The 14358-nt window shown below is 38.0% G+C and overlaps 1 protein-coding gene across 1 annotated transcript in view; it reads right to left on the reverse strand.

Moving 5' to 3' along the window:
* The window catches only part of LRRK2 (leucine rich repeat kinase 2), a 125737-nt gene that overhangs the window by 14719 nt on the left and 96660 nt on the right, over positions 1-14358 (reverse strand). Inside the window, 5 exon segments of the mRNA XM_014454074.2 lie at positions 216-316; positions 1723-1893; positions 4099-4259; positions 9943-10039; positions 10042-10132. Coding sequence (XP_014309560.1) covers positions 216-316; positions 1723-1893; positions 4099-4259; positions 9943-10039; positions 10042-10132 — 621 coding nt within the window.

The following is a 14358-nucleotide window of genomic DNA, read 5'->3' on the forward strand; positions in this document are numbered from 1 at the left end:
AGGGAAGGAGGGCATGAGGGGCTTCTGAGGTGGTAATGCTCTCACTGTGCGTCTGGGCTGGCAGAGGACACACGCATCTGCTTTATACTCTTCTGAATGGGAGTGTTTATTTATGTGTTTGAGTATATGTATGTGGGGATTTTATATATGTGTGCATGTATGCATGTATTCGATGTTCTGTTCAAAATACTGATACATTTTGACCACAGTAATACCTGGGCAGATGTAGGCCTTTCTTGAGGATTTTCTTTTAAACATCTTTTAATTAACTTCTCAACCATAGGCCACGGGGCACAACCATATTCTTTAACTGGATCTAAAACATTCAAAAACATGCTAGAACATTAGGCAAATCAGAACATTTATTTTATTTCCACTCAGTGTACATAAACGACCCAGATATTGAAAAACACTGATTTCTATAATCCTATATTAATTATGAATCTACTTATCACAAAAGCTAATTTTGTTAGCATTATCTCTACTTGAGACATTAAAAAAGATTTATGGATTTTTTTATGGTAAAAAAAAAAGACACTAATACCAACTGAATAAAATACTATATTTTTATTCCACAGCTGTATTTCAAATAGACTGAAAACATTTTTGTTCACATAATAATTAGACTCCTATGGAAGTGCTTTTTATTTGAACATTAATCGTCATGTCTCCACAGTCTGTTTGTACACATTTGTTTTTTGTAAGAGACATGCCATTCTTCCGGTTGAAGTAAAACAGAAACCTGGAAACTCTGACTGGAAAGATAACTGGTAAATAAGGGACATGACCCAGATTGTGTCAAAAGTTTATTCAAGTGAGAATAAATTTCCTTTTGCTGGGAATCTTTAAAGTACCCAAAAGGAGAAAGTTAAAACTATATCCCTGTATATGGCATATAGTGTACTCTCAAAAATATTTCTTAAATGACAGGGGAAGCAGAAAATATGGGAAACAACTAAATATATTTAAAAGAGTACTTTGTCCTGGGAGCTGAAGTAATACTCAAAGAATGAATGAAAAAGTTCTAGAATTTCTTAAAAGCATGAACAATCATTCAAAATGAGATTTGAACTCATTAAATACCCATTTACTAATTCTTATAAATATTTACTACTAAAAATTATTATTATAAATAATTCAAACTTCCATTCCTGCATATACATTATTTCACTCCAAGAAAATGAAAACACTCCACGCAAATGGGCACATGGTAACTTTTTATGGGAACAGAAGTCACAACACCTGAAGTTTTAATAGCATGATCCTGTTTTGAGCATTCTTCTAAATATACACCAAATAAAGTAATATTGACTTGGGATTTATAAAAAAGCCTAGCCCAGCCAGTGTTGCTCAGTGGTTGAGCATCTACCCATGAACCAGGAGGTCATGGTCTATACCTGGTTAGGGCATGTGCCAGGGTTGCGGGTTCAATCCCAGGTAAGGGACATGCAGGAGGCAGCAGAGCAGTGATTCTCTCTCATCATTGATGTTTCTATCTCTCTCTCTCCTTTCCTCTCTCTAAAATTAATAAAAATGTTTTTAAAATAAATTAAAAAGCCTAAAACTGCTACTATACTCATGTGATTTTTATTTGTATCACAGATGTAAGAATATTCATGCACTAAACAATTATCATCTGTGAAATGAATTAGGTACACAACTACAATTAAATAGCTTTTTTAAAGGATATTTTTTAATCCATTGAAGATAAATAAAACTTACCTGGTAATTTGCCTTGTATTGCCAATTCATCAAACTCATTTGGAAACTTTAAACCCTCTGCTATTCTACCTCCAGTTGTCAAAATGTCATACAGTAGTAAACCAAATGAATAAACATCAGCCTGTTGGTTATAAATTACATTTCCTCTAGCAACTTCAGGTGCACGAAAGCCTGAAAATAAACAGATATATTAATAAATATGCCCAAACCAGAGCTCATATACCTAAGGAGACATATAATTAGGCATATATGCTAATGAAGTGTCTGGGAGATGAGTTCTAAACTAGGCCATGTCAACTCTATAAGGAAACACCTTGATCAAGCAATTAACAGTCCTGTCCCAGGACATTTCACCCCAAAGTCAATCTTGAAGAATAATAACAGTAAGCATTCTGTAAGGAATTATTAAGTAATGTTTCAAAATTAAAGAAATGAAACTTAATAGGAAAATAAATCTCTATTATTTTTCTCCTTCCAGGGAAGTGTTTCAAACACAGAAAGGGGCAGGAGGGCGATTTCTAGACTTCAAGTAACATTAACTTGGCTAAAATTCTAATGCCTTCATTATTTTGAGAATGTGTGACTCTGCTCCCTCTACCCAATAGAAAAATAAAAATGAAACTATGTCTAAAACAAAGTCCCTCTCAGGAACTTCTATCCTGTGGCCAGGTTGAGAACCCCTGCTCCACACCTACTAAAGTAGAACTCTGAAGGGTACCACCCAGTGAATACATTTTCTAAAGCTCTACATGTTATCTAATATAGAGCCGAAATTGAAAAACACTTAACTAAATAACTCTTCATCTTCCATCTATCATTTAACTCATACCAAATTTCCTGAAGGTATCTGTATAAGGTATTTTATTCCTTAGTTCCTTTTGCCTGGAATGTCTCCTCCCACTCCTTCTTTTTTTTTTCCTTTTTTCCAAGCCTTCAAGCTTATTTTTAAGATATAAACCCAGAATCACCTTCCCTAGAAGGAAGTCCTGATGACCTACAGCTCAGGGAATCACTCGCTCCTTGGGGCTATCACCAGACTTTGAACTAGATTTCCTACTGACACTGACACAATGCTTTATGATTATTTGCTTCCAGCCTTATTTCTCCTGGTGGAATATATGCTTCTGGATGGCAAAATTTACACTTATTCATGCACATTCCAAAATTCACCACTAGAGTAATTGTGAACATACTTGGGGCAACTGCAATATGCCAAGCCTTGTTCTATTATATGCATTATTTCCTTTTTACCCTCAACGACCCCATGAGATAGACATTATTTCCCTCATCACAATTTACAGCAATGAAAACTGAGCCCCAGAGAGTGAATCTTGATGAACCCCAAATAGCTATTAAGTAATAGCACCAGTTTGGTATTTGGTAAACTGTCAATAAATTATTGCCAAATGCATGAACAAATAAATAAATAAATAATAAATAAATAAGGATAATTTTCCCTCAGAGAATTATCATAATAATAATGTTGAAATAATTGGGAAAATATGATTCATTGTCTAAAAACTATTTTTAAAGAAATAATTTTTCAGATAAGCCTGAATTAACAAATGCAACGAGTATATAAAGAAAACAGTCATAGATCAAAATTATGAGCTATTTATAAGCTATGTCTTATTTTATATCTTTCTTTTTCACTTTCAGAAAAGTATAAGTAGAACACGTTACATAATCTCTATCAGATGATAGTGAATAACCAGAGACTAACATTTTTATTTACCCAAAGACTGTTGCATTTCTATGGATGAGTTGAAGCCATCAGTCAGCAATGATCTCAGTCAACAGTACAATTATCACAGGACCCAGAACTGTCACCCCCAACAGGATATAGTATATCCATTTGTCTGAGTTAAGGTTAAAGGTCTCCAAGTTACTTCAAGTTGAAAGAATCCATCCCATATTTATCTTTAAAAATGTGGACACACTGCACTGTGGTCCCTGCCAGTACCTGAACTGTCTCAGAGTTATGAAAAAGGGTTTGTGAACCTGAGCTTGGCTTGCTTCATGTTTAGGTAGGGGTCAACATTACGCAGGTTAAAACTTTTGCTGTTCCTTTTTATAAACATCTCTCGAATATGTGAGTATTGTAAAAATCCAACTTTTAAAATAGAACTTGACAAAAAATATTCTCTTTTTGTTTTGTTTTCTTTCCCCTGGAAAATTACATCAGTTGATTTTTTTTTTTTACCCCACAGAATACAACGATCAAAATTACAATGTACTGGTCACAGTTCTTCACACAGTAAGCTAGTGTCTGCACACAATGTGATAGGCTTCAGGGTTCTCTTCATGCTCCTGACCTCACAACTGAAGACACTGTTGCCATCTTGAGGGAATTGTCAAGGAAACCATATCCCCTACCTGGTGTGCCCTCTGATGTTTTGATCCCCATTCTGCAGCAGTACTGAGCAATCCCGTAGTCAGCAATCTTTGCGATGATGGCGGCATTGGGATACAGGGTGAAGAGCAGCACATTGTGGGGCTTCAAATCCCGGTATATAATCATGGCCGAGTGGAGGTATCTGCCAGAGAAAGGCACGGGTCATCTTATTAAAATGCGATTGCATTATTATAAGTTTTGTCAGGATTTTCTTAAGTACGTATATCCATTATGCAAAGCATTAAAAATTCTGTGCTGTTTGACCCTCAAAGTTAAAAGATATTGTAGAAGGAAGTCCAATACTATAAAGCAAACTTATTCCTTAAAAATAAAAACACACACAATAACATCAAACCAGATCAATCCTTATAAGTGATTTATACTTAAGCCACAACCACTTGAAACAAATTACCAGTTTTTAAGACTTTTCTTTCATATACCTTAATAATAACTTAAAAGGAATTCTCAATTTCTTCAATGATCACGAGTATTTTTACTAGTTTAAAATGTAAATATGTTTAATACGAGTTGATAGGATAGTGTTGTAACCCCCTTTACTTAATAGTTTTGCTTTTCTTAAAACCATATAGAAGTTTATCTCAGATTTTTACATTCTCTTTGTTCTATTTCTCTTTTGATATTTATATTGACTAAAATGCTACCTAATTTTTGGAAAATATTTTCTGCTTTTCAATAGTAACAATCAAAATAAAAACACTTTTCTAGCTTTCAATTTGTATCCTTTTGACCTAACTTACTTTAAAACCGATTCCATTATAAATTAAGACTGACAACATTTTGGGTAAGACTTGGAATAAGTAAAACATTTTCTTGGGAAAAGTAATACTGGGTGATGTTTAAATCTTTGCTTTTAGACCGATTCATAAGCAACTAGAGCTGGATACTGATGACAAAGTTAATAAAACTAGTTAATATAAAAAATAAATAAAAGGTTTTTGTTGTTTTTATTTTATTTTATTTTTTCCATCACTGCAGCCACTGTGGAAAGCATTATAGATTTAGCTCAAAAAATTAAAAATGGAACTGCCTTATGGCCCAGCAATTCCATTTCTGGGAATTTACCTGAAGAAACCCAAAACACTAATTTGAAAGAATATATGTACTCCTCTGTTCATTGCAGCAGTATTTGTAAAAACACTAAAATAAAGCTTTAATCTCAACCACATCTTGTCTATTCTGGAAACGTGGCCTGGGGGCTACTACTGTGCTCCAGCTACTACAGAAAGTCAATTATTGCCCCTCCTTATACATTCACAAAATTCACACTTTCTCCACCTCTGTCTTCTCTCTTCTATGCTGTCAAATATGCCATAAATCTCCATGTAATCTTCTAAGTTTATCATGACCGACATTGTAAGAACAATTTTTCACAGTTCTTAATAGAGATAAATATAAACCCTTTGTTTGTTTGTGGTTTTTTGGTTTGGGATCACATTAGATTAGCAAATATTTACTCCATTATCTAGTACCAATCACTGGCAGAGGGACTGGGAGGAGCAGAAAGGAAGCAATACCCTGAAGTTTCCATTGTATGATGGCCCAGTTGTATGCATCATTTAATTACATCAACTAATGCAGTAGAAGATTCCCTTCCCGGATGTAGTTAGGACAGTTGACATTAGGCCTATTCATTTCGGTATACGTATTTTTTGGCTGAAAAATAAGATAAATGTACTAATGAAATTGACCTTAACAATAAGGAATGGACATGAAAGAAAAATTTACTAAGGGCTTACTAAAAGGCCATTAGTCACCCTTGCCCTGCTGAAGAGAAAGCTGGGAGATTAAGAAGAAAAAAGTTAAAGCCAAGTAATGCATAATTGAAGAACAGCCAAATCCTTCATAATGCATGCCTCTTACAGAATATTTATAGAATACAGACTCTCAGAATTCTTCACAGAGGTTAAAAAAGTAGTTAAACTTAATTTGGAATAATGTCAGTGGGAGGGAAAGATTATCTGGGTTAGTTAAAATGTTCTATTATAGAATTTAATCTTTAAAAGTACAGTTTTAATAACTTTTAATAGACTAGCAAAATAACTTTTGAAATCTTAACAAGTGCAGATCTTGACTTCCTTAATATATTTCAGCTACAACTTATGCATTGTGACAATAAGCATTAATAATTTTTTCATTTTAAAAACTAGTCTAAACACAGTCCTTCATTAATCATGACTACCACCAGTGTATCCTGAGAGGTCATGATCTAGAACAGCGGTTCTCAACCTGTGGGCCGCGACCCCTTTGGGGGTTGAACGACCCTTTCACAGGGGTCGCCTAAGACCATCGGAAAACACATATATAATTACATACTGTTTTTGTGATTAATCACTATGCTTTAATTATGTTCAATTTTTAACAATGAAAATACATCCTGCATATCAGATATTTACATTACGATTCATAACAGTAGCAAAATAACAGTTATGAAGTAGCAACAAAAATAATTTTATGGTTGGGGGTCACCACAACATTAGGAACTGTATTAAAGGGTCACGGCATTAGGAAGGTTGAGAACCACTGATCTACAAGGAGAAATGGGGACTCTAACAAGGTTGCAGAAATGTAGTGAGTGCAATGCTAGGGAAGCCAGAGGGACAAAAGCACAGAGATAAGATAGCAAAGCAGACTCTCCCATTACACTGTCAATTTTTCAATTGCTAAGAGCAATATCATTTCTACTTTTCCCTCTTCAGCACCCAACACCAAGTCTTGCATAGAGTGGACTCCAGAAACACGTGACAGAAGTCAACCATTCACAGTGCTGTTGAGCTTCATTGCGGAGGTGTTACGTGTGCGAATTCTAGAGGAAAATGAGTCTTCTGGGCAGACAATTTTGTGGAAAAAGAGGAATGGCAAATGCAAAGATAGACATGGATGTCGATGAAATGTCGAGACCTTCATCATGGCTAGAATGTAGAGTCAGGGCCTCGGAGTGGCAGGAGGCCAGGGAGGCAGAAAGAAAGAGTTTTGATGCTACACCAAGGAATTTGGATGTACTTCATAGATAGCCTGGAACAACCAGGAAATTTCAGGCGTGATTAGATTTTTATTTTAGAAGAAATATTCTGATAATTTCCTGGAGGCACTAGACCAGTGATGGCGAACCTTTTGAGCTCGGCATGTCAGCATTTTGAAAAACCCTAATTTAACTCTGGTGCCATGTCACACATAGAAATTTTTTGATATTTGCAACCATAGTAAAACAAAGACTTATATTTTTGATATTTATTTTATAAATTTAGACGCCATTTAACAAAGAAAAATCAACCAAAAAAATGAGTTCACGTGTCACCTCTGACACACGTGTCATAGGTTCGCCATCACTGCACTAGACCAAGGCAGCAGCAATAGCATAAAAATAAATGAATGGGATAAGAAGATAATGTCAAATAGTATAAAACCTGGTGGACAAATGGATACTTACTTTTTGTGGAGGGAGTTGGTCTGGATATGACCACAAGGATTTTTGTTGGCAAATAGGAGATACGAGAGAAAAAGCAGATTGATAGGGAGCAGAAGTAATAGAGAAAGTAAATTCAATTTTGAATGCCCTGAAACATGGGTATTTATGGGAAGTCTTCATTGGTAATTGAGAATTATGACAAAGAGCTCAAAGGAGCAGACTGAATTAAAGATGTAAGTTAATAGTTGAAGACAAAACTGTGGAACAAAAAATATGTAATGTGAAGAAGTTCTTGTATGTCACTCAAAACAGCTCCACCATAAGGACTCCAAAGGAGTGTGGTTCATTGCCTCTTTCTACCTCTGTAGTTAGACTCTATACTAAAATATACAGGGTGTCCCAAAAATACATACACACTTTAACAGCTGATGGCTGTTAAATGAAAATGAAATGTCTTAATAAACACTGTCTTTATAATTATTTAAAGTGTATAATATATGCATTTTGGGGGACACCCTGTATTTGGGAAGACAAACTTTAATGCTGAGTTTTACTTAGTGCTGGTGGAAGATTGATAGCTACTGAAATCTACTACCCTCTTGGGCACAAGATCCAGATGCTGTCTTGACATTATGCTGAGAACAAATCAAGCAAATTAGAGAAAAATATACTAAAATTTCACGTACTTCATCAGAAACTACTGGATTTGTTTTCTAAAGGAAGGTCTCAGAGAACCCGAATAAGTTATTTTAGAGAGGAGGTCTTTCAAACAGGGGTGAGTAATAAAAATAACAATTCTCCATGTCATAAAACCACACTTTGGGGAATATGGAAGAATTAGGGTAAAACTAGGATATGGAGTTAGTTAAATCGAGCAACGTGACCCAGGCGGCTCTGAAACACATGAAGCCTAGTTGCACTTTATCTGGATTAATTTAACACAAGGTTCCCCCTGGTGTTCAAAAGCAGGTATAGCAACCCAAACCCAAATCTGCATTCCTGTTTCATTTACTGATTCTGTATGTTTTACAGTGGTTTCTGGACTCTTTCAGAAACAGAAATCTACTCATTTTATGCACGTATTATATTCCCTATATGTTACTAAGAGTTACATTCTCTTGGTTGGTTTGGTTTGGTTTGGTTTGAGTTTGTGAGCTGTATTTATTTATTTTCCTCAGTGCCCATTCCATTTACATGTCTGGATACTGCCCAAAAGGAATAGACACACTATTTCAGAAGGGGAGGAGATTTGTATCCACTGTGTGGCAACTATGGGGAGGCACTGTTTTCATCGCTCCCTCCCTCCTTTCTCCCTCTCCCCCCAAGGCCAACACATATTACTGAGGCCCCACTGCTCTAGGTACTGGGGATGCAACCGTGAATGAGATGCAAAGTTCCTGCTATTGTGAGACTTAGACTCTAGTGGCAAAGACAGACAATAAACAATTTAATAAAAATAAAAACAAAGAATACCGGTCTGAAATGAGTGGTATAGGGACTAGAGAGACATTGGATTCAGGGAATCCTGTCTGAGAGGAGAACTGAATGAAATGAGAAGCGAGCCAATAGGATGTCTGGAGTGAGCTGGTATAAAACCTCTGGCATATTCAAGACACCTCAGGGAGGTGAGGGCTGAGCACAGTGACCAGAAAGTGAGGTAGGAGAGGGTTAAAAACGATAATCAATAAAAATATATTAAAAATAAAATAAAATCACAGATACAAAGTGTGTGAGCAGTGATTTATCCTAGTCCCTTTTTTCCTTATATGTTCTTATGGATTTCAGAGAGAGGAAAGGAAGGGGAGAGAGATAGAAACATCAATGATGAGAGAGAATCATTGATTGGCTCCCTCCTGCACTGGGATCGAGCCTGCAACCCAGGCATGTGCCCTGAAGTGGAATCGAACTGTGATCTTCTGGTTCATGGATTGACGCTCAACCACTAAGCCGCACTCGCCAGGCTATCCCACTCCTTTTGACTCCAAAGACCACAGCCTCTCCACTGCTGAGCTGCCTCTCCGTGGCTGTCTACCTCTGACTGCAGGGTAGGTATGCCTCGGAGACACATCATGATCCAGAACAACCCAGGTCACTCTAGTCCTTTTCAGAAAGATGGGCTCATCTTTGCATATTGTAATCATCCATGATCACTGACACTTTCCTTGATACTTGGAATGCTCGCCTACCACTAGCTAGGAGGTTCCCCATGGTCTTTGTTCTCTTGTTTTATCAGATTTTAAAATTCAATCGGGGAAATGGTCATTTTTCATCCCCATTTTTTTTTGAATGTTACTAGGACACATTGTTAGTGGGAAGTGCTATTCTCAGAGCCTTGGGAGGAAGTGTGGGCTAACACGCGTCATACAGTGAAGAGAAAACCATAGGAGTGAGTAAATACCTCAAGCCGTCAGCCACATGGAGCGCGATCCTATGCTGCAGAGTCCGCGTGAGACTGGCTGTGTCCTGCTGCAGCAGGCGGTCCAGGGAGCCTTGGGGGCCAGCTCCATCACCAGCATCCGGGGACGAATCCCAGCCGCCAGCAAAAAGATCAAGCTGGGGTGGCGGTGGTGGCAAAGCACCACCAGCTCCTGCAAAAGCCAATCATTTCAGAGGAACAGGACATCCGCTCTGACCCAAGTGTCTCCTGCCTTAAGTGTGTCCACACCCTGAGATGGTTTTCGCTGGGTGATTCAATGATAGGAAACTGTTTCTTCTGTGAGCTTTTTTACGTTTCCCACATTATTTTGGAATGAACAGCTGGTTTTTGAAACTATAGTATGAATTAACATTTTAAGTTCTATTTTTCTTTTTGCTCTGCATTCATCAGAACATTTAATTCAGGGACAGGACACACCTGTGGTCACGCTAACAGGTCATGTTAACCTTCTCAGTGCCAGATTCTGAGTAGCCACCACTAATCCACTGTAACTGCCTTGTAAGGAACCTGCCTGTCAATCTCTGATTTGATGAGAAAAGTTTAATGTCTAAGGCCACAGAAATCTAGGCTATGGCCCTCTCCTCAAAACCCCACAGGTGTAGCTGGCATCACTCTCTCCTGAACACTCCCTGAAGACTTCCCATACTCTTAGATTAAAACTCCATGTACTGCCCGGCATGCATGGCTTAGAGGTTGGGCGTCGACCCAGGAACCAAAAAGTCATGGGTTCTAATCTGTCAGAGCCACATGCCCAAGTTGTGGGCTTGATCCCCAGGAGGGGCGTGCAGGAGGCAGCCCATCAATGATGTTTCTCTCTCAGGGATGGTTCTTTCTCTCTATCCCTCTCCATTCCTCTCTCTCTAAAAAGCAATAAAAATGTCTTTTAAAAATGTAATGTATTACCATGTTTATTCATGGACATTAAAAAAAATCCTATGCACTTATACAACCTCCGTGGCCTGACCTGATCTCACTCCGGCCCACCTCTCAGACCCCACCTCCTTTTTCTCTCCTTTTCACTCACCAACCCTCTGCCATGCTGGTGTTCATTCAATCACTGACACCCACCCAGCTCCTTCCTTACAGCCATAGGTTCTCTGCCTTTGCTGATCTCTCTTCCTAGAAATCCCTTCCCCCTTCACAGAGCTGAAGGCTTCTTGCCATTCAGATCTTAGCTCAAATACTCTCCCTTCCTCAGAGTGACCTGTCTCAGGTCGCCCTTACTAAAGCAGTCCCCACCTGCAACAACCTCTTTCCAATCCAAGAAGTCAGAGATGCCATTTTAGCTTGAACGGAGAGGTCTCCGTTCTGATACCATATTTTTTCTAGACCACATGTGCGAAACTTCATCATCTCCTTTAAGATATTGCTGCTTTTTTAATTCCACATGCTTCATTCTGCCTATTTCACTTTACTCTGAAACTGTAATTTCAATGAAATGTATAGCTTAGCTGATTTTAAATGGATTCATGTTTTCAGCTGTGATTTCTGCAGAAGCTCTGCTTGTTAACAACCAGCTTCAAAGATGGGAAGTATCAGTGCCAACTGCATCTATCAGGAAACCGAAGTGTGGAGCAATCTGCCAGCTGAACGGGAAAGGCTGAATGCCCTGAGAGGGGCTTTTCCAGGGACAAAGGCTGCAGACAAAATCTTTGAAGATTAAAATATTTTTTCTCCTATGTCTGATTAGCTGAGTTGGTGAAAACTGATGAAAACAAGTCAAGTTAGCTCTATTTTCTTTCACAGACAGAAGCCTAGTCCAAATTTTCTATTCTAGAAAAGCAGCTCTAGAAAAGAGCAAAAGAATGCAATCGATCAGCCACAATTCCTGACCACTGGCAGAATGACCCTCAAAAGGTAGCACCAAACACTAAAATGTTTTCATTTGATTTTCTTTTCTTTTTAAAAAATTTGATTTATTGAAATATTGATTTTGTTTATTCTTAATCCTCACCGGAGGATATGTTTTTATTGTTTTGTTTTGTTTTTTTTTACAGAGAGAAACATCGATGTGAGAGAGAAACATAGATTGGTTGCTTCCTGTAGAGACAACGCTCTAACCAACTGAGCCACTTGGCCAAGGCTCCTTTTTTTTTTTTTTTAAGAAGAAGCATATTACTCACACTCTACTGTTTCTTTCTCTTCTTTCCTTCTTTCTTTATTGATTAAGGTATTACATATGTATCCTTACCCCCCTATAGCCCCCCCCCACTCATGCCCTCACCCCCCTGTTGTCTGTGTCCATTGGTTAGGCTTATATGCATGCATACAAGCCCTTTGGTTGATCTCTGCCCCTTAACACCCCCCTCCCCTGCCTTCCCTCTGAAGTTTGAGCATCTGATCACTGCTTCTCTGCCTCTGGATCTGTTTTTGTTTATCAATTTACGTTGTTCATTGTAATCCAAAAATGAGTGAGATCCTGTGATATTTATCTTTCTCGGACTGACTTATTTCGCTTAGCATAATGATCTCCAGTTCCATCCATGCTGTTGCAAATGGTAGGACTTCCTTCCTTTTTACAGCAGCGTAGTATTCCGTTGTGTAGATGTACCACTGTTTTTCAATCCACTCATCTGCTGATGGGCACTTAGGCTGTTTCCAAATCTTAGCTATGGTAAATTGTGCTGCTATGAACATAGGGTTGCATATATCCTTCTGATTACTATTTCTAGTTTCTTGGGGTTTCTATTCCTTCTACCATTTCCTTGGTTCACCTAGCTGTTCATGCACAACTCAGTCCTGTATACATTTTTAGTGTTCTGGTTTTCAAAGAGTTCCCTGAGCACATTACCGAAAATTTGAAACATACATTGACGACTAATGACTTAGGCTGAAAAATCAACTTATATAACAAGTTATTAGCTATTCTTTAGCAGTGGTTCTCAACCTTCTGGCTCTTTAAATACAGTTCCTCATGTTGTGACCCAACCATAAAATTATTTTTGTTGCTACTTCATCACTGTAATGTTGCTACTGTTATGAATCGTAATGTAAATATGTGATATGCAGGATGGTCTTAGGTGACCTCTGTGAAAGGGTCGTTCGACCGCCAAAGGGGCCGCGACCCACAGGTTGAGAATCACTGCCTTAGAGCTATAGTGTGACTTCTAGTACTAATAATTAAAATTACTCCAGAGTATTTTGCACAGACACAAAATTATTTTTATTATTCAGAGTAACTAATATATTCTAACTGCCTTTTCTAAGTTATTCAGATTCAGATTCAGGCACAAAATATTTTTTTTAATGAATCAAGGGCAAAAGAAAAAATGAACAAATTCAAAAATATAATTGATTGTCTGGTATAAGATGGCAGATTGGATTTTATCTCTCTTCTCACCCTGTCTCCCTCCCTCATTCCTACTGTCAGGAAATGTAGGGCACAGCTATAGGGTTAAGCCTCGGACTGAGCTGTTGGCAAAGCCACAAACAAGTCCCAGTTTACAGGACACAGCCCTCTTAGCATAATTAGGCTTGACCTTATGACACTCCCTAGATCTTATCTGGGTAGCTAATAGGCTGAGGGAGATGTAGCAAGTGCTGCCAAAACAAGTGAAACTCACAAGAACATTGTAACTATGGTGACCACTACCTTGTTTACCTCTGGCTATAAAATAAAGGCTCAGCTTGCCTCTGGATCTCTCTCTGTGGCCTCAGCCAGGCACAGGAAGATCCACCTAGACCCAGCTTATTCTCTGTCTGTAATTTCTTCATCCTTCACTGCCCTCACTCGGGCTTTCGAACCCTTGGCTGAGTTGACTTGGCACAAGGAAAAACTCAGAAAAAAAAGAAAGAAATCCCCACCAGTACTCAAAACAAGAGAGGGTACTGGAGTGACCACTCTGGTTATGCATTCAACATCCAGTCACCGTTCTTTCTTTCTAAGAATACCTTGCTTCTTGCTGGGGTATTCAACCTTCACCCATGCAGCCCATCAACTTTAGGAGAACTGACCCCATCTCCAGCCTTGGGGAAAGGTGGGGATACTCTAAATACCACCTTTGTTAACGTAGTGATGGGTTCAGTGGCACATAAGCCAATCAGCACACAGCATTACCCTGAACATAAGTGCTTGTTGAGAAAAGAAAATGTGATTTAATTGAGGCCAAGAAACGTTTTTAAATGGGCTACTGTGCATAAATTTTGATTCCTTTGAAATACAAGACCTCAAAAGAGGTACCCTTTTTCTTCTGTACATGTAGTATATAACTATGAAGCCTGAAAACAAGAATTATCAGATAATGATCTTTTCTTTGTTTTCAACAAGGTAAACACAAAACTTTTTTCCTCCATGAAGAGAGAACAACATGGGATTTCATAATTAAACTTAAATAAACTTTGGGGGAAAACATGGTCATCATTTTGCATTTTCACAAA

Source organism: Myotis lucifugus, unplaced genomic scaffold (genome assembly GCF_000147115.1).
Source record: "Myotis lucifugus unplaced genomic scaffold, Myoluc2.0 scaffold_30, whole genome shotgun sequence".
Lineage (NCBI taxonomy): Eukaryota > Metazoa > Chordata > Mammalia > Chiroptera > Vespertilionidae > Myotis > Myotis lucifugus.